Source organism: Coturnix japonica, chromosome 5, assembly GCF_001577835.2.
Source record: "Coturnix japonica isolate 7356 chromosome 5, Coturnix japonica 2.1, whole genome shotgun sequence".
NCBI lineage: Eukaryota > Metazoa > Chordata > Aves > Galliformes > Phasianidae > Coturnix > Coturnix japonica.
This window is the reverse complement of record NC_029520.1, coordinates 26354861-26380928: the sequence shown is the minus strand read 5'-3', so window position 1 is coordinate 26380928 and position 26068 is coordinate 26354861. Positions and strand designations below refer to the sequence as shown.

The window sequence follows — 26068 nt, the reverse complement described above, 5'->3', positions numbered from 1 at the left end:
AGATAGCAGTAAATAAATTGCAAGAATAAATTAGAAATCATTTAGAAAAAAAAATAAGCATGCTGGAAAAAAAATGGAAGGATGGAGCCTAGTAAGTTCAGCCTGGACTTAATGTAATTCTTAGCAAATAAACTTTACTTTCAAAATCTGTATGTACTGAAGAAAAGTGATCAGTGCAAAAGAAATTTGATAAACTGACAAGTAAGAAAGCTTGAGAGTAAAACCCAGTTTGAAAATTATAATACAAAATCTCCCACAGAAAATAACCTGTAGCACACCTTCAACAGAGAGAAAAAAAAACAACAAAAACACCAAGAATAATAGATTATGGTCCTACTTAATCAACTTTATGTGTTGACTGTAGAAACATGAAAGGCAACATATTATAAAATAAAACTGTCTCCTCTGAATTTCTAGAATAACTTTGAATCAAATGGTTGATTCCAACTGAACCTGACACAGTACAGTTGTATAAAAAATTTCTGTATTCCAGAAGTCTGGGACAGGGCAGAAACAAGCAATTGCTCAGAGAAGGTAGAATCCATAATTATCCCTAAAAAGCTGCATTCTGGCATTTTCACATTTTCTGATCTCTAAAATTTAAACGTGTGACTATTTAAATCACCCAACAGTGGGATAAGCTTTGATCAGAAACTGATACCAACAATGAAAAACAAATCCAGCAGAAACTAAACTGTATTAGCTCTGTTGCACACTGAATCATTTTCTTATGGTTTTGATGCTATCCCCCTTATGAAGCATTTGCTCATGGTGGAAATGGGGAAACGTATTAGCACTCTGTAGCAGCATCATATAGTCTGATGATTTAGGCATGAATGATTTCCAAAATAGAAATTCAGTCACGTCTGGACAGAATGTAAATGAAAGCTCTCTTAAACCACAGTCTACTGTTTCAATGCTTCAATGAAGAATAAGTCAGATTTTCTATAAATGCTTTGAAATCTACCTAGGGTGTGACTAGCTATATTCCTTTGCATGCCCTTTATTCCAGACTCTATCACAGACATATAACAAAGGTTCACAGGATGAGGGTGGGATTTCCTGTCTTGGTTCCTTTTAGCTACCATTCTAATGATAACAGAAGCAGTTGTCTTCTCAGTGTATCCAACTGAAAAACAGGAGGGAAGATGAGGAAAGGCAACAAGCTGTTTGTGAATTCTGACACTGGAAGTAGTAAAATTTCAGAATTTCTGCTTGCTATATAGTCTTGCTTAATAAAGTCTGATATACAAATTCATCTTAGGGAAGTTTTAGGCCCAGAAAGCTTTTTTTTTTTTTTTTTACCCTATAAAGTTGGCTTACATTTTGCTGAAATAAAACTTCTTTGAGGAGTTTATAACAACAGATTTTATTTTTACTATACTGTTTGTGAGCTGAACTAATTAACAAGTATTCTGAGGAGAAAATATCTAAATAAATAATTGTAAATAAAGATACAGAGATTCTGATCAAAAAGTCACAAGAAATCACTTTATCTGGATTTGGTAAAGGTGAAGAACAAAACTTTGAAGTGTTTCTCAGTAACCTCTTCCCCAGTATGCTCTTGATCTTCACTTTTTTCCTTAAGAGAAAGATTTTCACACAACTGCTAATGCAGTTATTTGTACTGGTTTGATTTTATGTCATTTCCAGCTAGAAAACAAGCCATGAGCATGAGAAGAAATAAGCAAAGTGCATACACACAAGTAAATGTTTATGAAGTAAACATGGCAAAGCTAGTGATAAAAGTCATGGAAGAATGTAAGGCTATTTTTTAATTTTCCTTTACCTGTACAATAAAACAATCAGTGACACAACCCCAAGTAATGAGGATAAAATTCATTAAAAAAGCCATGTTATTCCCTGAGAATTAGATATGAGCAATTTAGATTTCACAATTCCATCCTGAGTTCACAACCTAGATGTTCCCTTAATAGATTTTCTATTCCTGTGTATTATTTAGTGTTTAATATTCATTTCACTGCTTGTGGAGTGTCATTTGCAGCACAACTGAAAGCAAGGGTGCATGAAAATAGCGTAGATAAGCCTGGGACATGATGCTAACATGCTGGAAAACTGCTATTAGAAGTAACACTGTATTGTAAGAAAGATTTAAACAATATTATAAATATTGATTTTTTCCTCAAATTCTTACCATCATTCTGGCTATACTGAAGAAAAAACTCGCATTAAACGGCATGTTTTATATTCCTAGTCACGTCTATGCCATAGTCTGGCTATGACAGCTAAGACAGCTGTTATCTTCTGAACGTTCTTTCACACAAGCTGACTGCATTTTGCAAGGCTGTTAACATTTCAATGTGTAAAACTTCAGGTCTAAAACCTACTTCTGAAGCTCACATTGCATTCTGTCCCCTTTTACATATTATCATCATTTTTGTTAAAAGTTTATTTACAACCATAAACATAAAAATTACGGGCAAACTATTTACCTCACTCCTTGATTATAGGGCTACTATGCACTTTAGATAAGGTTGAGTTTTTTTACTTTCTTCTCAAAGGAAAATAATATCTATTCCATCAATACTTCATATCCTCTATTTAGCAACTGAACTGAAAGCAGACAAGCTTCTGTAGTTTTCAGTTCATGTCAAACCAGACAATACAGGATAACGCTATGAAGAGCAATTGATAACATGGTGCATAGCAATATGAAATGACTGGTTGTCTTCAGCCTAAAATGAAGTCAATAGGAGATAATTATATATAATATATAATAATAATAATAATAATAATGCTAGCAGAGTTGCTTAGTAGGCTGTTGGCTATGGCATGAATGAGGTTGTTAGCATCCATAAAGTGATGTTGTCATCACACAACATAAGACACTAGAGAGACATTCAGTGCTATATATTTTAAGCAAGAATACTTTAAAAAAATATATAACTTCACAACACAAAGCTTTTTAAAGTATTTGAATATTTACTATTGTTTCTACAGGAATATTAAAAGGATTAAAAAAGCTTCATTACAAGTGAAAGTGATGGAAATGATTCCGAAACTTAATTTACATATAAGTAACAATACATACAATTAATAAATTGCAATGTGTAATTTAATTCTTCAGACATATAGTAAAAGAAGGAATACTATTCAGTATCTGCTGTTCTGCTAAAAAAAATTGTATCTTAGGGAAGTGTGATTTTGAACAACCCATAAAGTAGGCTGTATGAAGAACTTCCTAGGGAAGTTCTTACTATTCAGATAGAAGCTGGTTGTGTTATCTTAATTTTCTACTTACCTTGCTACCATTTCCTTTTCTTTATTTGATGCATATCCACTGCTACTGAGTGTTTTTGTTGGAGAAGACAGGAAGTACAAGCAGTGATTTGTAAAGTACTGATCAACTAATGGCAAAAGAACCTAAAAAAACAGAGATACAAAATGTATTTTTCACAGAACACAATGATTTCAGTAGCTACAATGATCTGATTGGTTAAAGTTAATTCAAAGCATTTTAGAGACTCTGAAATGGCTGTTTTTTCTCATTTCAGACACAGAGTCATATAAATAAAAAATCTAAAGTATTACAATTTTAATTAAAATATAAATAAATATTGCATAGGGTAACTCAGATCTATCTTGGATCTAATACTACATCGCTGTTCTTCTCACATACAACACTAATAAATACTGTTGAAGTAAAAGGAATTTTCCTCTCTACTCTTCACATAATAGCCTAGAAATAAAAAAAGAGGGCTTTTTTTTTTAAGCTCATAAATAATCCTAAAAATCTAATTACTGACAGCATTTGTCTTACTGTATTTCCAACACAAAAGTCTAAGAAATGACCAAGGAATAATTAGACAATACTATGACTTTAGTGTATATTGAGTAAAAAATTCAGAAATTATGTATGTGTTCAGTGTATTTAATAAATTAGCTGCTTTTAACTTCTACATTTCTTTTCACGTATCATCTTTTCCAACAATTATAGTGAAATATTTTGAAATATGCTGAAATAGTTTAAGTCAGAAAATATGTTGAAGTATTTTTGAACACATTTGGAAATATCTTTTAACCACACACCATTCAATGCTAACCAGAAAAAAAATTTTAAAAAGGGAAAGATATACTTCCTTTGTTATCTGAAAAGCAGTCTTAGATTACAGAATTCCATGTTCTGTACAATGGAAGGCATATCTACATTACTTGAAATACTAAATCACTTACTTTGGCAAAGAATTTTATTTCTTGATCATGTGGAGATTTTTCAGTTTTTCCACTGGTAACAATGGCTTCTGCAAGGATACAATAAAGGCATGAATAAGAAATTGTCTAACAATAAAAAACACAACAGCACATTGATATAACTTTACAGACTTAGTTTTTAAGGAGTGTAATCAAAACAGCAGAAACTGTTCAGTTAATTACTGGCTAAGATGTCCAAGAAAATCTACCAAGTAACAGACAGAATTATACTTTCTTGAAGGCACTACAAATTTAGACATAGCAACTAAAACATTTAAATATCAACATGAACTATTTTCAAAATAACATTGACAACTTACCCAAATGTGCAATGAACTCTTGAGCAGAGTCAACATATTTTAAAATTTTCTTCAGAAACTTAAAGGCAAACCTCTTTTCCATGGATGAAGCATCCAAATCCATGTCATTCAGACCCCTACATTAGAAAGCGTTAAGATAAATTGCTTTGATAAAGATGGTAGTATAAACAATTATAGTATTATTATGCATTCCATTCCTTATAATCTTCTGCATATGGTAATTTTTCCTTAATAACATAAAATGACCTCTCATGGCAACTCTTCCTCATCAATTGCATAGCAAGAATCATTTTTCTAAGAGATTTGATAGCTGTGGTTGTATGTATCTAAAATGTGTTTTAAACTAAGAACTTCAGGGAGGTGATCCTTCACAAAAGAAAACATTCAGTCTAACATAGTAATGCAAGACTGAAAAGAAATAGAAGTATTTGTGATTCATTGTGCCTAGTTTAACAATATCATTTTTTCCTGTAGCTACAAATGAAACCCACCTCAATGAAGGTAAAAAAAATTCAGGATCACAAAACAAACAAACAAAAAAAAAATAACAAGGTTTGGAAAAAACTTCTGAAAGCCATCTAACTTACAAAAAAATTTGCTCATGAGTACACTGTAGATTAAAGAAATGCTTAATGCTAGCAAATTTGCAATTTTGCACGTGCTCAGTTATTTTGATGTAATAAATGTTAGCTGTGGTACAGTAACTCACAGTTATATTACTGAATACCAAAAACACAGCATGTTAATAAACTATTTTTATTTTAACACAATAAGCCCCCATAGGCTAATATACTTTGAGGTAATAACATCTAGTGTCCTATTTGAACAAGTTAAGGAGGAAGTGCCCACAAAATAGCCACTATCTTCATTAAGAGAACTCAGAACTTATTTCTTAAGAACTATGTTAAAACAGGCATTTTCTTACAGTATTAATTTAGAATTTTTGACAAATTTGTTTGCTGAATTATAATAACGTTGCACGTTGTATTTACTGTGATCATGGACTTATTTAAAAGGCTAGCTGTCTTCACTATTTCAGATGGGTCTTTCTGATTATAAATGTAACAGGGACTTTGATGTACAGAAGGCCTGTCAAACAGTAATTATGTTACCTAACAGACTGCAGTGAGATGAGGAAAATTATCACAGAATCATAGGGGTTGGAAAGGACCTCCAGAGATCATCGAGTCCCTAGTGGGGACTCCGGGGTTCATTGTTCATGCACCGAATGCAAGCAAATGGTTAAATAAAACAAGGATCTTACCGTGATATGACTATGCCATTCACTTGAAGGAATTTAAACAGCTCTTGTGCCTTTTCACGGTCCCGTGATTTCTCCTTGGCTGTCAATGTGTCGTAAGGTACCAATAAAGGATGACTGCCCCCACCTGTGGCGAGTCGAGAGAACTGAAAGGTTTGGTGTTTTTTTTTTTTTTTCTTTCCCTAAGGTTTATCTTTATTGAAATACAGAAACTATTCAAATTTGATTGTCTTACACTGTCCTCTTTCAGACATTTTCCTCCCTCATTTTGTCTTTTTTGTGTAGTTCACAGGATTCTGGCTTACCTTTGCTTTCCAACTCCATTTTCTTCTTTTTCGCCCAAATATTATGGTAGTTTTCTGCCATTACCTCAACCATTCCCTACATTGCCATCAGGAAAAAGAAGATGATGAAAAATTAAAAGATTATTACTAAATCTATAAACTCACTTAAGTCAACAGTGTTGAGCACAGTCTACAGACTTTGATAAATCAACCACATCAACCACAGTCCATTTGAGTGACTTGGTCTATGCATTCATGAACTGACCTCAATAAAGTGAGAAAAAGAAACACAGATGCTTACAAATAAAGCAGCAGAAGACTCAATAATTATTACTATAAATATTACCTTATTCTGTCTCTTAAATTGCTCTAGTCATAAACTAGTTTTTATTAAGCTAGGGACTGTAATGCATTAAATGAAAGGAAAGTGTTTGCTAATTGCCTGATATTTAAGAGTTGAACTAGCATTAAAAGAATCTATGCTAAAGGTAGACATTAGCCATCCCCAGGGGCTATTTTTAATGACAATGGGTAGACAATATACAGAGAACATAAAGTTAAATCTTTCTGCACAGATGATGACACTAAACTAAATCAAAACATTTTTTAGGAAATATGAACTCTCTGCACACAAATACTCTATAGCAGGCTCTTGCAGTAGGTATTACGGTCTTGAGTCTGTTCATATAAATCCGGAAGTAGCATTACAGCTACTTATAGAGGGCAATAATGACAAGAGCAACAATTTCTCATATAGATAATGTTTGATAGAATCATGGTCCATCAGGCATATGAAATTTTACTTTCTATATAATGTATGAAAAAAGGGAGAGTCGATGAAAAAATCTCTAAGTTAACAATATGAAGTACATTTCATTTATCTCAGCACAAACATAGAAACTATAAATGACATGAAAATACTAAACACTGGTGGTTTTTAAGGATGATGGCAATGACTACATTAGCTAAGAAAAATAAATGGTGAAAAAAATCAAAACATAAGACAACAGAACCATGGATAAAAGTTTTACTCATAAGGATCAGTGAGCTCTTGAAAGAAGGAAGAACGGTTACAAAATTCAAAATGTGAATGAAAGATGATATTTTCGTAGAAAATTAAGAAAAAAACCACAGAAATGTTAAAGCAATAATCTGATAAAGTAACTAGTCTTGAGTGCTGAGTGAAACAAACAAACAATAAAACAAACAGTGAAATTGTACTAAATTATAACTGCAAAAGTATTAACTCGCTTTTTGAGGAGACTGAATTCTCATCCATGACCATAGAAGAACAGGGAAATGGGGATCCCTTCTTACAAAAGAAAGCTAGAAGAGTTATAAGGAGTTCAGACTTTAGTAAAACAGACTGAAAGAGGGCATCAAAGAGACAAAAGGTGAAAGTAACCATCTTTAGCTTGTAGACATACATGTACAACAATACATGGATAATGCATACATTCAAGCCAGCATGCTTTTGAACAAATTGAACTCTAAAAAAGTACATATACTGAGGAAAAGGAGAAGGAAATAACAAGTTGTAGTATGAAATGATTTATATTAATTGAAGTAAAGTATTTCTATGTAAACAGATGGAAGGGATAGGTAAAGGGAAATAGGCTAAGAAAAAAAAAGAGAAACTCATATAGTGGTTTCACTTTTCACTTGGAAACACTTATTGCAGGAAAAGAAGGATGACAAGGACAAAAGTTGAAGAAAGAATGCTGTAGATGTCCCTGTTCATTGCAGAGGAGTTGGACTAGACGTCCTTTAAGGCCACTGTTTAAGACCAACTCAAACAATTCTATGATTCTCTGAATATGGGCAGATGACTAAAATTAGACAAAAAGACAACAGTACATATAGTCAAGAACAAAGAAAGTCTTAATGTAAAGACAGTATAAATATCAGTGAGGTCATATTAGAGAACTCTTTATACTTCAAAAGACTTGGAAAAACAAAGGTGGGGGAGAGGATGAGAGAGAAGAGTTTCAAAGTGTATAAAATAAAAGAAGACTAACGTACAAACACACCTTAAAAGTATGTATTTGTAGGGCTCAAGTAAAGAGAAGCAAACAAAAATCCAAAACACCTAAGCAAAGATAATCTCATTTTATAGTTTTCTTTCTTTCAATGAATCTACCTGGAATAAAGAACATGAATTCTTTCTGTCAGGTTTTTCATCATACGGACAGCTACGATGAGATAAAGAATATAAATCTGTTTCAGAAACTGTAAATATGGCAAGCACTTTACCACATCTCTATACACTCATAAAACCTGTTGAATTTCAACTCATCAATAAAAAGTCTTTCCAACACAAAATATGCAAAACACAGATACAAACCTGAAGTTCCCTAGAAAGTACCACATTAGTGAGATCAAGTGGTGCTGGGCTATATCCATTTCCCTAAGAGAAAAGAAAAAGAATCATTTTCAAACAAGAAGTATTTCAGATATACACATATATATTTAACTACAGTGTCTGTTATTTACTTATTCAGAGTGATACAATTCACATTTTTTAAGATTTCTTGTAGAAACTGTATTCGCCTTTTGTCTTACAATGTGCTGAAGACACAGGAAAATTAACAATATATCTGTTGATATGGAAATGAGAAGGATGCAGATATTTAGATTTCTTTTTGTTGGGAAGAGATGGAAGTCTGCTTTTAAAAAGTATGCTTCTCAGACTAAGAGGAGACTAATTGTGAGGCACTGAATGTATTTTCAAAACATGACAGGATGGTGTGACAACTTAAATGAACGACATACTATAGACAAGGCACCACTGTGAAAAGTTAAAAATAAGTTACTGTCTATGGGAATGTACAGACTAAGCAAATGATTCAATAGATTTATGTAGTCTTAAAATGTTGCAACTGTGAACACTCCAATGCAAAAAAAAAAAAAACTTTTCACATGACTAAATGTGAATTCACACACAAATCAGTGGTTTCAAACAAATTCAAGATTCTGAAATCCTGTATGGAATCACATCATGCATTTTGTTCATGTTTGTTTGAAAACATTTTTCAATTTAATTTTGCATTTTGGTACTATCAAGGCACTGTTTGAACTTCTAGAAACATAACAGAACCCATGGTATCACAGTATCACAGTCTCGTGCAGGTTGGAAGGGACCATAGAGATCATCGAGTCCAACCCCCGGGATTTGAGCCTCCTGTGTAGCAGAGCGGCACTTCTACCACTTGCGCCACAGGAGGGATTCGAACCCGGGCATCTGGTGTTGCAAGCGGCACTTCTACCACTGCGCCACCAGAGCACACAGTATGATTTGGTAAGACATACCAAATTATTTGTAAAACGCTAAGATAAAAATAGTCTATATCACATCAAACCACTAGGCACTGTACAATTACCTGAGAAATATGCCAGTAGATTTAACATTTAGATTTTAACATTAGATTTTTCTGTTTGATAAAGAAGGTTTTAATTTTTAACTATCACTTGAAACAAACAAACAAAAAACAAAAACAAAAAACAAACAAAAAAAACGAAATGAGAAAATTAAATACTCTGCCATGTATTCTTTGAATGACAATACAGAAACTCCCTCCAGTAGATTTGCTCTCTGAACATTACTGCATTTAATAAATTGGATTTATTTATTTTTTTATTATTTTTTGTTTTTCAATCACCTCTGTAGTGTTACAGCTTTTTTTTTTTTATTATTGAGACAAGATTTCTAGTAATGGAATTCTACTGTTGTAAGTAGCATTCCAGAAAAAAAGAATCTAAAAGAAATATGTATAATTTCTTCGTAAGTTAACAAGCAACCTTTTTACTGTCTGAATGACACCATACCTGGCTAGACTGAGATATACTGCGGAGCTTTTCATTTTCACGCTGATGTAGCATTGCTTCTCCCCCTTCCTTGGTCCTCTCTAGGCTCCAGCCCATGGCCAACATGGTTTTCAGTGATTCTCTCACAGGCCAACGATAAATTTCTTTTTCCTTTAAAGAAAACAGTTTTATTTATTCAGCAAGTAGAAAAACTCCATTAAAATAGGCTGTTCTTTGCTACAAATTCTTGTACGCTACAATAGCTGAGGAAATTTCTGTATTATATGTACAGTCAGGTTCTCATCTGTTTCACATGAGAAACAAACTGTGAAGTAGTTAGAGGTTTTTGTTTGACCCACATAATCACTGCAGCATATATGTATTCCTGTTTTTAACTGTAGGAATCATTTGACTCTCCTCTTTTTATATTATATATTTGAAACATCATTTTTAAGTACAGTACAGACATCAAGTTTCTTTCCATTAATATAGCTAAAGTAATCTCTATTACCTTCTCAGTTAAAGTTTTGAAAGGTCTAATTAATGGATGAGTCTTCGTATTTTCATCCAGTGAAACACCATATTTCCATCCATTATTAGTCTGAAAAAATATATATATACTTAAATGAGAACAGGACAGAAGAATAAATGCAAACTTGCAAGTTTAGTTTCTTATACTGGGTTACTGACCTACTACAGTAGCTGCACTGTGCCACAGAAATTTCTAGTAAACAAAATCCATCTGAACAGAAGAAAACATTCACATGTACAGGCCCACACAGAATTGTAATTTCTTTATAACTGTTCAGTGCAACTGCCATGATGAGATGTGGTGTTACCACTACAAGCAGTGGCAACATGCGTATGTATTCTCCATTGAAGATAAAGTCCAAGATGCAGCCCTCAGTGCGTAAAGCAATACACATTGTCTTTTGGAATAGGGAAGGGGTGACTCTTCTGGATTGCCTTGAACTTGGATAAACCATCAACTCTGACTGGTACATCACAATGCTGACTAGGCTGAAGGCTCAAACTTCCAGAGTCAGAGTCAGTCCAAAGAAGAAGTAAATTTTTCTCTTCAGTAGTGCCAGGCTCCAAAAAAGTTTGAAGATCGTGGAGTACATTGCCAGACCCAGCCTTACTATCCAACCACATCCATACTGTAGTCTATATTTAGTGCCCCTCTAACCTCCATCTGTTCTGGTTGATGAAAGGTGGACTGTGTGGGCAACATTTTCCTAGCAACTACACCATCATAGCAGCTGTGAAACAGTGGGTCACATTTGCTGGTGTAGATTGTTATGAGCATGGCATTCAGGCTCTTGTTCATTGCTGGCAAAAATGCACAGCTAATGGTGGTGACCATGTTGAAAAACAGTGTTTTGTAGCTGAGAATTTTCTCTATCCAACAGTGTTAATGTGATGTTTGTATCTGTTGTACTTTCCATAGAAAAAAAATAGGAAGCATTGCTTTCTGAATGACTATTTATTGCCCTATACCTCTTGTGAAGTGAAAGAGAGACAACAAAGCAGCAGAGCAGTTTGAAAATTATAGGCCAAATTGATACATAACAGTTTTAAAGTTATGAAAGAAAAGCTCTAACTATATTATCCGAAGTAATAAAAGACATTTGGCATCCCAGATACTCTCCCATATCACAGATTTGCTGCAGTAAGATTGAATCTCTGACATTAAAAGAACATCACTATTAAAGCAATATCAAGGAAAGAAACACAAATTCTTACTTTGAAAAATAGAAACAAAACAAATTAATAACCCTTTATCAGTCCTTATCAAATCTTTGTCGCAATAAATTCAGGCCACTTCGAAAAAAACTGTAAGCATCAACATACTTTCTTGAAAAACAATGTTTCTTCCACATATAGTGGAACTTTGATCTGAACAAGTTCCTATCATTTAACTATTCATATTTTTTTTTCAACAACCACCCCAGATATTATTTGGTCATCCTTTTCTGAGAGTTGCCAGTGTTAAAATAACTTACCTTATCAAAAGCCCATTTATCATGAGAATGCTCAGCATATTTGCTGACAATATACTCCAGCTTTTCAGGAAGAATAAGGCTGTAAACAAAGGAGAGTTTAGTCATTCAACTGTACCTTACTGTAGTCTGATTTATAATAAAGATTTAGTATAATTAAAGTGCTACATAAATGAAGGACAATATTAGTATGGACATTTTAAGCTGCATTGTACAGGTGATGGAGGGGCTTGACTTTAACAGCAATAATGAATTAGTAATATTCAGTTACTGAATATAAAAGTATTAGAACTCTATATTTTAAGAAGCAGAAGAATTACTTAAAAGGCCATTTCTCTATCATTACTAGTATCATTAAAATTCAATAACGAGCAATCTTTATGTGCAGAGGAGAAAAAAACTGTTAAAAAGGAATAGTATAGAATTGTATAAAGAAAGGAAATCATGATGAATTACATAACTCACTTTGCTGTGTTGACAGGTTTGGGATCAAAATTTCCTTCTGGATCCACTGAGGTCTGCTTTTCCAATGTTGATCTAATTCGTGTATCTAAATAATCAGGAGGCAAAGCCCCAGCTATAGCACTTAGACAGGGCAAGGCCATTTTAAAAAGCTCTGGATCATACTTCTGCAGGAGAGATAGGAACTGGTTGGAAAACCCAATAGAAAAACATGCAAAATGTTAGTGAAATCCAAGCAGCCGTATCTACAAATATTAGAACATGCAAAGAAACAGTAAAGCACATTTAAAAATTACACATAGAGCATGTTACAAGGTGAACTACCACATTTGGCCTTCTGAATAATTATTCAAATAGTCTAATTAGTTCTAGAGTTAACTATAAAAGCACACTGCAATTACTTTTCCATGCTTAGTAACCTGCTGTGAAACAAGTTCAAGATCAACAGCTAAACTCTGAAGTATAAAAAAAGAAAAAGGGTAGAGAAAGCAGGTCATAGGAGGTCTACCTTCCCCTTTCGACTCTCAAAAAAACTTATTAGCATTCCTAGGAAAAATAATCCCTACTCTATACTTCTGAGGCACAAAATGATGTACCTTTAAATGGCTTTTAGATCTACCAATGAACATTTTTATGCAATTATAATTAATTGATAAACATAATATATTCCTTGTTAAAAGAAATAGAAAGCCTATATGATATTTTAAATTTGCATGATGACTTTGTTTAATACAAAAATGTGTTACAAAAATGTTTAAAGAGCTATTTTAAGCTTCACTGAAGATAGTTGCAAGTATCATGGCAAGTAGAATGCTTAAAACACTGAAGTTTTAAATTCCTCTAGCTTTGTTGCAACATTCAGTGCTTAGGGCACAAATAGAAGTGAGATCACAGAATAAATCACTTCTAGTAACACAACTGTAAGCCATGAAAAAAACAAACCTGCAACTACCCCAACACAAAACAGAACAGAGAACATTGTAGCTTAGCAGCTTTACACAGTGCTCACTCTGGTCTAATACTCCATTTACAAAAAGATGCAAATAGTACTGTAGTGGGCCATCAATACTGGCAAAAACATATTGTCTTCATTTATTTGTAAAATGCTAAGATAAACTGAAAACAATTAATTGTGATCTCAGGCTGGACTGATACTCTTTGCACTTTGGAGAGCAGTAAGACAGACATAAATGTCATTAAAATTGGATAACAATGAGGCTTAAAAGATATTTTGAAATAATGCAGAGACAACGTTTATTTACATACTATGAAGTCAGACTGCCTAGAGAAGCACTACCCTAAGTGTGTTTACTAGAACACTCATTGAGATGTAATGAAAAAAATGAATTAGTGTCTCATATAGAGAAACTGATTTTTGAGACCAACTGAGTACAAAAGTTTATTTTTTAAGATATACCTAATATAGGAAATGCAACCATTCTTTAATAATATTAAAAGAAAAAAAAACACCTTCAAAAAATCACATTTTGGAACAGTAATACAGGGAAATATTAATTTCTAGAATGGCGATTCTTAGATTTTATGCTAGACTATGACCAGCAAACTGTTAAAATAAGTGTCTGTCTGAAAACAAATAACATAGATTGACAGTGCATATACCAATAATTTGACTTGCATATACATGCATTTCTTAAAATTAATGCTATTTTATGTCAGAGCAGAGTTGAGTAATTAATAGGTTAGTGCAGCAAGCAGTCATCAGTGGAAAGTTATATTTATAACAAAACAAAAATCTCACATTACATTAGTTTGGAGAAAATTCTTCAAGATTCAGCACTTGTTTTTCCATTACAGTGTTACTTCATTGGTAGCACTCATTGCTATATCTCCCATATTACAGGATATAATTGTAGATACAGGCATTTTCTGTAGTTGACACTGCAGATCACCATTTGAATGCTTTTATAGTTAGCCCATTCTGGAATATGAATTATAGTCCTTACCTTATGAGACAAGGAATCAAATATTCCCCAAAAAAGTTTTTCAGTTAAATGCAATTCATCTTCTGCTGCAATTCCATAGCTTCCCATTCCTGAAGGTAGACAATAATATTTCCAACACTGTTCATAGTGATTTGTCAGAAGCTAGGATTTCAAGGAAAAAAAAAGTGCATGATTAATTGCATGATTAATTGGTATTTAGTGATATGTCATACAGGCTCATGAAGTCTGAATGTCCAGTATCTGTTTAAATATTTACATATGTAATATTATTTATGTCCACACCTATAATTTTCTGTCTTCTTTAAGTAACTCATAGAAGCGGCATTTTTGGCTTCATTTTGTTTTTTAGAGAGCAGTGCAGCCTGTTCTGTTTCATAAAGACTAAAAATAAATTAGTGTGAAGTTTTATGCTAAATGCATTTACAGAAAGTACACTTTTTACCTTGAGTGGCATTTTACAGTATTCATTGAGTAAAGGCACATCAAAAACTAGCCTTCTCAATAGCTGTTGGAGCATAGAAGGACGTAAGTGGCTATAATAAAAAAAAAATAAAAAATAAAAAAAAAGGAAGATCTGCTTAGTAAAATTTCATTGAGTCCAGTCAAAATGATATATAAACTGAAATCATTTTGCATATTAGAATTCAAACCACTTTTGAAAGTATTTTGAAAAACTTGATATGCACACAGACATAATACCTAGGAGAATATAATTAAAATAATGACAAAAGAAATACTAGACCGGTTAAATTGAAGCTTAAAGATGCTTCAATTTAACCATGCCTCATCTATACATAGAAGGATAAATCACAAAGCCAATTTTTGCACCCCCTTTATGTTATTACACAACATGTATGATACCACATGACAGCAGAGTAAGGGGCGTTGTAGCCATACAGCCTGTTCACTTATTTCATGCAAGAATAAAACACTCTTCTTTCCACATTATATTTAATATATATGCATTATATATGAAAATAAAATGCACATTCTTATTTCCATACAAAAGAATCAATTTGTACATGGGTATACATACTGGCAGATAGCAAGCAGGCATTCTTCAATAGTGTCTCGTTGTGCTTTTGTAAGGGAACGTCCTTTGGATAACCTATATATTGTGTGAAGCATGGAGTCAACAAGAGAGGCATGATGTTCTGTTCCAGAAAAGAGGGGAGCACATCTTTTGAGTAATGGAAACACAGCTGAGCAAATATATCTGTTTAGTGCAAGAGCTGCTTCTGTGGTACTTAGGGAAACCTGTATGAAGTATTAACTGATAGTTAGTATCTCATGGAATAAAGGTTACTAAATAAAAATGTATAAAAACATTACAGAGGCATTTTCCTGAAATCTGCTTAGTGGCTGGATGCTAGCATAGTATTCCCAGTATATGCATGATGAACTTGAGAAAATCCAAGTCATTCACTACTCTCATTAAAACAGTTCTCTCTGAGCCAATCAAGAAAAGAGAAGGAGGAGAGAGAAAAGAGAAAAAAGAGACAAGAAATGAAAAGAGAAAAGAAGCACCTCGCTCCTTAAAACTGGTTAGGAAAAAAATCACCAAGCATTATGTAGCATTTTTCATCTCATTTTCTTCATATCTATAGAAGTATGAATTTTCAGTGTAACATGGAATGACACATGATTTGAAAGTAATCATTAGGCATATTACATAATATTCTATGCACTTAATTAATTAATGCAAGCCTTCATTAACATCCATGTTCTGTATACACTTCCAGTGGTAGGGAATTCTTATGATCAAAACTCAAGCACTACAAATGAATGATGATGTAACTGAAATGTTTGTTTGGGTTTATAGAGGGCATATATTTGCCCTTTAAAAAAAAAAAAAAAATTACTCAACATTCTATTTGTTAAATTTATTGAGTCGTTATATCTATCCACTGCACCCTATCTCCCTAGTAAAATACTTACTGTATCCAGAGAGGCAGAAGCTCTTAAATCTGGTAAAAATCCAACTTCAAGTAAGTGAAGGAGGAAGCTTTGGTCCTTAATACCATACACACGGTCCAAAAAGAGTACCATTGGCGCCTTATGATCAGGACAGAAATTTGCAGACATGTCTGGCTCATTTACAGTGCCATCTACACAAATATACAAATTGCTTTTTTAATAGCAGATAACTGACTAAACAGAAACACCAAGACAGTGAAAGACATTATTATCAGATTTCACGTCTAAAAACAAATGCTCAAAGTCACATTCTTGCTTAATTTTCTTGTATGCTGAAAAAGCAAAGAAGGTATTTACTTCAATTAAAAAAAAATACATTAGGAGTTTGTGTGTAGAGATATCATGATAAAAGAATTTAATTAATTCTTGCATACAGAGATAATTAATTGGCACCCTTTAATCTCTCTAAACAAAGGACTGGATGCTGTGGAAGTATGGAGGGGCTGTGTTCAAACTCATGTGTTCTTCCTAAAGGGTCAGCATCTCTGTAATGAGCACTAGGGTAGTGTTCCAGTATGTTATTTCATACGTTTCTACATTCTCTGCTCCACAGGACCAAGAATCAATTATATGGGAACAGGTCTAATTGATGCATATTCAATTAAAGCCTAAAGAACAGGTACCTACTTATACTCATTTCTACTAAGATTGTTCTATTTCACATCAGAAGGCTTATGTGACAACAGCTTTTTATAAAAATTGGATTAGTCTAGTAAAAAGATTGAAATTACCTTTGTTAACTGTTGACAGCTTTAGTGGTATACTTATAATCCCAACCAAATCTTCAGTTGGCACTAGAGATCGAAGGATTGATCTAATTCTAATGGCTTCTCCTTTTCCGCTTTGAATAAGCTGTTAGAAAAGATTTATCAGTTAAGAAATTTAGTACTGAATAAAACTGGATTTTTTTCCTCAAGATACTGATATCAATCTGACTTTTTTGGAAACACCATACTACTTAGGAAAAATACAAATAAATTCAATTTAATGCAGCACTATAAAGGAGTTGCAGATTTTGTGTTTTACATTATATCTTTTTCATCTTTCCTAATTTTAATGTAATTAATAATGTAATGGTATTATAAATTCCAAAGAAAGCAAAAAAGCCAATATGGCTACGCATCCTATGGACCCATCAGATAAATTGATGAAAGTGAAATGTTTTAAAAGACTCCTGCTACTTAAAGAAATATTCTTCCAATATATGCATATAATGCAGATACCATATTTCAACAGCGCACAAGAAATACACTTTTTATGGCTTTTGAGAGAAAAGTAAAGGGCCAGCTTCAGAAATGTCCCTGGCTGTGTAAATGTGCAGTGCTATTTGTTCATTTGTACTTTAATGCCATACTCATACAATTTCCCTGATCTTAAAGAAAATAACAGAGCACAAGAAATCAAGTCACTGAATTTTTATGAACAGCTTGTAGGGAACACATCTGTTTAGGCAGAGTGAAAAATGCAATAAAGTCCACCTCTTGAAGACAGAAAGCCTTTGAATAGGGAACAGCTTACTTAGACATGTACAGTTCTGTTCAAATATCACCCACATTTTCTGAGCAAGTGACAGAATGAACTTACGTGCATTTCTGGTGCACAGCGTCCAAGTAAATCTATGAGAGCAGAGTAAAATGACATGATTGCATTGCCCATGTGTACTATCTCCTCCTCCTCCTCCTCTTCATCACTAAAAGGCAATCAGCAATACCAGTGAGTAGTTGTGCTGGCCTGAGTTCATAGTTCTTCTATTAAGCAAGATACATGATTCAGAGGCTATAAATCAAATAGACACATTTCCTCGGGCTACAGATTAAAGCTTTTTTTGTATCCACAGAGCTAGGATGCAATTGAATAGTATAGTAACAAATGACTCATACCAGGCTGTCCTCTTCTTTCACATTACTGTTGCCTTCATGTCATTCCACAGTAGCCTTCTCATTTAATTTCTCCTTCAGACTTTGCTTAACTAGCATTCCACTTTGTCTAGCTCATACCTAACAAATTTAATATGACAACTTCTTGCAGGGGTAAATCTTTAATGTTCTGTGTTTGTATAATGAAGAATCACAAAATGGTGTGGGTTGGAAGGCACCTCAAGGATCATGAATCTCCAACCCACCCACCATAGGCAGGGCCACCAACCTCCACATTTAATACTAAACCAGGCTGCCCAGGGTCCCGTCCAACCTGGCTTTTAACAGCTCCAGGGATGGGGCATCCACAACCTCTCTGGGCAGCCTGTTCCAGCACCTCACTACTCTCATAGTGAAGAATGCCCCCGCGACATCCAACCTAAATCTTGCCTCCTTCAACTTAAAACCATTTCCCCTTGTCCAGCTGTTAGGCACCCTTTCAAAGAGTTGATTCTCCTCCTGTTTATAGGCTCCCTTCAGGTACTGAAAGGCTGCAATGAGGTCATCCCACAGCGTTCTCTTCTCCAGGCTGAACAAGCCCAACTCTCTCAGCCTGTCTTCACAGGAGAGGTGCTCCAGCCCTCTGTTCATCTTTGTGGCTCTCCTCTGGAACCTCTCTAACAACTCTTTTTTGTACTGGGGGCTCCAGACCTGGACACAGTATTCCAGATGGGGCCACAGAAAGGCAGAGTAGAGAGGGACTTTTAATAGGGTCCATTATCCACATACTTCTAGCCTGATTAAACCAGCAAATAATCATTTTCCAAACTAGCATTCACATTTACTTACCCTTCTCTCTTATATCCTTGTGAGGGAAGGTCACGAGTAGGATTCTCTGAAATCCGTATTGCTTCTTGCATAGCTGCCAGCAAACCATTTCCTCCTTCTCCTCTAAGCTCTGGCCCAAAGCACTCTGGTCGTCGAATAAGGAGCTTTACAACAACACTTGCATTTTCTTCAACACTTTCACCTGAAAACAAAAATGAAATCTTAGCATTCTATGTGCTTTCTTCTGGAAGGTATCTTTTAGTTTGAAGATGTCTGCATTTTTTTCCTAAATTATATATTTATAATATGTATAATATATATGATATTTTATATATATACACCATATACATATATATATATATATAATATAATGCATAAGGATATATTTTTATTATTGAAAGCAAAAAAGAAGTTTGTAACAATAATGTTATGCATTAACATCTCTCTGTCCATTTTTATATTTTTATGGATAGAAAAATAATTAAAAAACCCTTTAAATGAGATTTTACTTACTGTTAACAAAAACTGCAAATCTTAGGAATGACAGGTAACGTTCACCCTCTATTGGATTCCACCCAATATCTGGATATCCTTTAGCTAGCAATACTGGACAACTCTGCAGGCCACAACCTGCCAGGTAAGTAACAACCTACAATACAGAAGCAGACATTTAATCATGTTTGCGGAAATTAATTTCTAAAATTACTGTCAATACACATATTTTAATTTAAATAATAGGGCTTTAATGTATTAGCAGTTTCATTTGAGAAACAACCATTAGAGCTCAATATTGTGTCAGTCTTAGTTTCTAGTCCTTGCTTTAGAGGATGGCAAAAACAAGAAGTCAAACATTTCATTTCTGAAACTACCATAATTTAATACAACAATACAAAATAATAATAATAATAATACTTAATTTTGAATGTGTAAAGTAGAATAAAATAAAGAATTCAGATTTTTTCCACAATACATTAAAGAAAAACAGTTAAAATACTACTTAACTACAAAATCACATCTATAGCTATGTATGACTAACTTTTTACATTAGCAAAGTAAATGTTGCATCAGAAGCTTTCTTAGTATACGAACAGCAATTCCAATAGATAAGCAATTTTTTTTCAGAAGATTGATAACTATCATTAAACAGTTTTCCATGTGTAAAGAACCATCATGTTTTGTTAATATGTAAATGCCCAGTGCAGCATTTCTTAGCAAGAAGAGTATCTTTAAACAAGATACAATTTTGTAAAACAAGATATGTGGTAAACTGAATTTCTGAAACATGTATAAAATGTTTTCTCAATTGTTTAAAAGGAAACTTTGAGATAACAGCATAAATGTGATTTTCATTTTATTTAAAATATGTTAAGTAAATATGTATTTTATTTTAAACATGTTCTTATATAAAAGATAACATATGAACATGATTTTAGCTCTCAAGCAGATTCTGAAATTGGTAATTCAGTGACTTGCCCAGCAGTACTCTCCATGACAATCACTGGTGGTGTTCTGACAGTCACTAATGTTGTATCAAATTTGTTTAACATCTTTACTAATGATACAACAGAGTGCATGCTTGTCAAGTTTGCAGATGAAACAAAATTCAGAATTGTTCTCAGTGCTGCCTTTCTCTAATTAAGATATTCCTTTGCTCTCATATTCTTTCCATTCATATTCCTGTCATTGTCTTTTCCAAGCTTTCTCCATCACATGTCCTTTTATTTACTCTTATCAATTTTTGCCTCTCCAACTGCTGCTGATTAAATATATCACCACAACTCAGATATCCTTGCTCAATTCTACCTTCATCATGGGATTTTGCCATATTCCACACAGGTTTTCTGGATGCACTGTTATCACATTAAAAACAGTTTTCTGGTTTCTGTTTCCCACCAATGAATTAGCATGTATCCCATTTTGGTATCCCTATACCCAGTGTTCTTATTTCATCCCTATTCTCCTAAATATTCTCTTTTCTCCTAACCACTGCCAAGGACTTGAATGCTGGGTTTCATATCCTTCTGCAGCTAAGCCTAATATCCTCTACTTTTCTTCTTCATATATTTGCGCTTCTCTTCTCTGAGGTATTATGGCCAGCCCTGTAATCTCTAAGATTTATTTAGGCCATGAATTCATTTTCTTTCTATACCTTCCTCACTTCTGACTTTACCTGAATTTGTTCCTCCCTTCAAACTATGTTTCCTGACATACATTTTTCCTTTTTCATGCCTTTTTTTCTTGTATTTTTTTCTAAATGCTAACAATACTGAAAGGATACAGAAGACAGAAAAACACCTCCTACACACTTTTACTGTGATTCCCACTAAATGTAAAGCCAAAGCATGAAAAGCACTGTTCAGTTGATATTGCCTTAAGACAGAACATATCTAGAGCAAGTATTTCTGAAAATATCGTATTGAAATACTACTACTATGATCAAACTTGCCCTTTTCCTTCTGTTACAACTAAACTATTGAATAAGTCAGAATGATCACTTGCTTTATCAAGATCTGGTTCTTCCAGTGCTAGTGCAAGCTCATTGTTGTCCATTACAGAAGCTGCTGCAACATCTAGTGGTGTCGAACCTCTCATTGAAGGAAATGCTGCAGAACGACATTAATATAAAAAAATAACAATTCAATTTGCAGTAACCACAGTCATGCAGCAGAGGGCAGCAATCACACTGGATTCTAAACATATTAAGAGCATGTTATATGTAAAGCTGTTCTTCAACCAAGAACATGGTTAACTTTCAAATAGTGTTACAATAAATTCTGAAATCCTTTTCTGTCTTGCCATCTATATCCACAAACATACAGAACTACATTATTTTTAAATGCAGATAAAGAAATCATTATTAACAACATGGAAAACTATAAACAATTTTTACAACAATTTGTTTTGTCAACATTTCAGCTCTGTAACTCTCAGAAGTTGCATAAACCTATCAGTTCAATATATCTATATTCAGGTAAAAGTGTCACTTTCAAACTGCAGTGTTACCTGTCTTATTTCATGAATTTTTATTTCATTTTTGGTGTTCAATATGGCCAAATATTGTCTTACAAGTAACAGCTATGTAGAACCAAAAAATTGTAAAATCGCACACTGTCTTCTCTTATTATACCTTACTAATATAGCCATCTACGTAGCCAAGAGAAACTCCCTTGAGCTAGTACATACATGTCAAAAAGTCAAACACCCAATCAAATACCTATTCCATAATAAAAACATGAAATTCATACCAGTGTAATTAATTTTAGAGGAGAAGGGGAACAACAACAGCAAAAAAAGGAATTTATATTCATTTCCCAGATGAAAAAAATTAGCATCAAAGATGGTTAATTTAATCTTAGATTCCAAATGACAGTTATACCAAATGGAACAAATGTAGATTTATGTTAAGACCATTCAGTTTCTACTATAATTCACAAACACAAAGACGAAAGGAAAACAGAGAAGAAAGTAAAAAGAGCAATGCTTCATCACACACTTCACACTGCTACACAAATTACACAGTTATTCCTTGTCTGGGTTTTAACTATTACAGCTATACAACATACCCAACCCAACACTGCTGTTTTCCAGTAAGTAACTGAGATGCTCAAACATGGCTTTTTGGTTTTGACGGCTAATTCGACAGAAGTAGCACAGGAATCGACAACAGCTTGCCACCATCTTAGGAAAAGCGATCTGCTGAAGAAGAATGTCGGCAAAGCAGTGAAAAATGTTAATTACCAATCTGTTCAAATTTTTCTTCCCACATCCCTAACAAGGAAAGTACAGCAAAGTTACCAAGGTGATAAGCAAATGACAGTAGCTTTTGTTCTAATTCAAGAAAGGATCTTCATTTCCTTTTAACCTTTGTGTTCATTAGGCCCTTAGATTTAAAATGTTGGAAAATCATTTTGCAGGAAACTATAGAGAACACATAAGAAAGAAAAACCAAGACTCTCAACTCTCTCAAAAGCAATCTACAGACTAGTGAACATGGCTATACAAAATGGTATTACAGCAAAAAGCTCAGTCACCAAAATACCAGATCACAGCAGAATATTTTAAAACCTTATTTTATCCTCCTGTACTCATTACACTAGGAAAGCACAGTCCATAAGAAAACATCTTCTGCATTGTTCAATGAATAGGCCTTGATAATAAACACTATCTTTAATGTACAATGCTTTTTTTGATGGTTATTTTTGGGTTTTCTTACCAGATCTATTAAATTTACCAATACATATCACTTAAAGCGTCAAGTTCAGATGCAGATTTACATCCTAAAGATATCCACAAAATCAGGGAGAAAATTCATGGTTACTGAGCAGATTCTTTTTGTAAAAGCCTGACCAGCACCCTTTAGGCAAAAACAGGAATTAATTATATTTCTTTCTTTCTTGTCTCTATTATCTATCCAATTAATCTACACTATTCTACAGAATATATTCTCTAATATAAATTATAATTCAGTTCAAGAAACTGAAATTGAGCATTCAAAATGTTAACTAAGTATGCAGTTTACCATTAACAACACTTTATCTAAGATGATGCCATTTTCCGGGCAGACCTGGGCCTCCCATGTATGAACCTAACATACATATTTGATTTAAAAAAACAACAAACCTTTTAAAGTACTATTAAATAAAATACCTATAACCATTTAATTTAAATATACATATATATAAAATAATAATTCCTAGAAAACCAGTCATGTATTTTATGAACTTTTCACTTCTTTATGTTAATTACGAATCATTAAATCTAGACAAGCAATATCAGTCATATAAAGGAGATCTATTTATCTTTGGATGCATCCTCTTTAAAATCCTTATTTACTTTTGCAAAGGCTAAAGATGCAAAACTAATGATATAATTACAGTGAAATTACCTGAGATTTATCGCCTCCAAGCACATTCACCATCACTTCCATGACTGTCTCATGCATGCCTAAAGCTCTCATTAAGTTAGGATGCTGATAAAAAACCTTGTTGTTCATTATATCTCTGAAGTGGGAGAAAAGGCAACATCTTTAAGAATACTATTTCATTTATTAGAGATTTTAGGAATAAGTGTTCATAATAGTAATGGGATTAAAAATTCTTAGATTTCAGTATAAAATAAAATCATCTGACAAATAATTAACATTAAAATATGTTGTCATTCCTCTTTCAGAAATTCTAAATAATAGCAATCTAAACTTTTTTATTATTTAAAAATGGAATTTCTTTCTTCTTTTCTTCTCCATTTCATATTTAAATTCCTCTTACCAGCTGTTCTGTTTAAAGAAAAAATATATTCTGTTATGGTCTAAGTGGAAAAGAATATATTCTATTATGTTGTAAGTATAGAATGGAGATCAATAAATCCAAATCCAATCTTGCCTCTGCAGAAACATTGCTTAATTCATTTCCTCGGGTCATAAAGCAGAAGATACTGAAGAGACTTATTTTCCAAGGATATCAGTTAAACACCTTTCATCAACATTTCCAAAATTAAGACCATCTGAGAGAAGATGTACAATGAAATAAGAGTTCTCCGAAATAGGAATATTTTAACAATTTCATTCTGCCCACTCTCCCTTCTAGCATATTCTGGAATTCTCTATTTTTGTTTAATAATCTAGAACACAATTTTTGTGCTTTCATGGGAATACGAACTGCAGAGGAAAAAAAATCTTGCCTATTTTAAATGAACACAGATAACTGGTAAAGGAAACAGAATCATTACATATTACCTCTGGGAAGGGGACTACAGACATGCCCAGTTTAGATAAAAGTTATCCTTAAACCCATCAGAAATCTCAGTAATTTTACAAAGTCAGCAGCAGGGACAAATTAGATAATACCGTCACATACTAATTAATAAGCTGTTTGTACAAACTGCCCAATTCAAATGAAGAGACTATTGTTTTCAATCTTTACAAAAAAGAACCCTGCAATTTCTACAGGAAAATACTAAGAGCAGTGTCAGTTCCTTACAATTGTTATAAAAGAGAGAAACGGTTTGGCTCTCAATGAAAGACAAATAAACATAGCTCTTAAATGATCTTAAAACTACCATTTTCTTTTTAAATACTCTATTTTAATTTTAGGGAAATCATTTTCTGTGAAATAATTTATTTATTAATTCCAACACTGAATGTCCTAATCTTGCAATTTTTTCACGTAAGAGGAGTAATAGGCATGCACAAAACTAAATCTTCTGTGTTCAAATACATTGAGTTACCATTAATACAATTCCAACCAGATTGAAACATTTCAGATCACAATGCATTACTTTTTCTGCCTAGCTGCTTGTAAAAACTTGCCACTTACAAAGAGAGCAGCAAGTCTACTCACTTATAAATGAAAAAATGAGGTTTAATTTAGCGTGTTATTAACGCCAAAGAAGACATAAGTCATCTGTTTACTCTAGAACTGCTAAAAGATATTTATCTACTAAACATCAACAACAATAACAACAACAAAATACTCACTTCCTTCCCTCACTTGGCTTCACTGTTATAAAAACAGTCCACTTTCTTTAGGTGAGAAGATACTTTGGTTCATAGAAAAAAAGTTTGACACAGTTTATGCTGATAGTGAGATCAGTTGGAGCCATACTAAAAATTTCTAATACACCTCAGCATTTCATTACAGCAATGATTTTCATCCAGGATCTAAAGCAGACAGATTTACTAGTATAGTAGAAAGCATTATTAAAAAATGAAATGATGTTAATTGCATACCCCAATCCATTAATCATTAGCAATTCCTCTTCTTTTCCCATTCTGACACTGAGAAGAGAGCGAATCTGGCCCAGTGCAGCAAGCAGATTAATGGTATCCTTCACAGAGGCAGCACTAATAGTGTATGCTTTCCTCAGAGCTTGAAGTAGCTCACCAATGCTATCATATTGCCTACGCAGGAGAGTGTACATAATCCGAACCAATTCTGGATCTTGAATCTGATCTTCTTGGGACCAGCGCACCATAGTCTGGGAAATGAGCTCCTTCAGTGTAGCTAAAATATTAAAATACAAACAATGTTACCAGCAACTACAAACACAAAAACTCAAAAACATACATTACAGTAAAGTATCAGATAACAGTAGGCAATAAG

General features: G+C 33.4%; 1 protein-coding gene across 4 annotated transcripts in view; it reads right to left on the bottom strand.

Moving 5' to 3' along the window:
• The window catches only part of RYR3 (ryanodine receptor 3), a 174165-nt gene that overhangs the window by 47036 nt on the left and 101061 nt on the right, over nt 1-26068 (bottom strand). For 3 of the 4 annotated variants that reach the window (XM_032444977.1, XM_032444978.1, XM_032444979.1), the window contains exons 40-61: nt 25696-25969; nt 23857-23971; nt 22535-22667; nt 21471-21574; nt 19485-19620; nt 18993-19173; nt 17872-17977; nt 17019-17139; nt 16249-16418; nt 15347-15567; nt 14753-14843; nt 14311-14451; nt 12350-12531; nt 11888-11966; nt 10393-10482; nt 9903-10052; nt 8422-8484; nt 6099-6174; nt 5797-5920; nt 4533-4648; nt 4195-4262; nt 3263-3384 (exon numbers count right to left, since the gene is read on the bottom strand). In XM_032444977.1, the coding sequence (XP_032300868.1) occupies nt 3263-3384; nt 4195-4262; nt 4533-4648; nt 5797-5920; nt 6099-6174; nt 8422-8484; nt 9903-10052; nt 10393-10482; nt 11888-11966; nt 12350-12531; nt 14311-14451; nt 14753-14843; nt 15347-15567; nt 16249-16418; nt 17019-17139; nt 17872-17977; nt 18993-19173; nt 19485-19620; nt 21471-21574; nt 22535-22667; nt 23857-23971; nt 25696-25969 (2863 nt within the window). The remainder of the gene's footprint in view (nt 1-3262; nt 3385-4194; nt 4263-4532; nt 4649-5796; nt 5921-6098; nt 6175-8421; nt 8485-9902; nt 10053-10392; nt 10483-11887; nt 11967-12349; nt 12532-14310; nt 14452-14752; nt 14844-15346; nt 15568-16248; nt 16419-17018; nt 17140-17871; nt 17978-18992; nt 19174-19484; nt 19621-21470; nt 21575-22534; nt 22668-23856; nt 23972-25695; nt 25970-26068) is intronic. The other variant, XM_015864781.2, reaches the window with a different exon arrangement.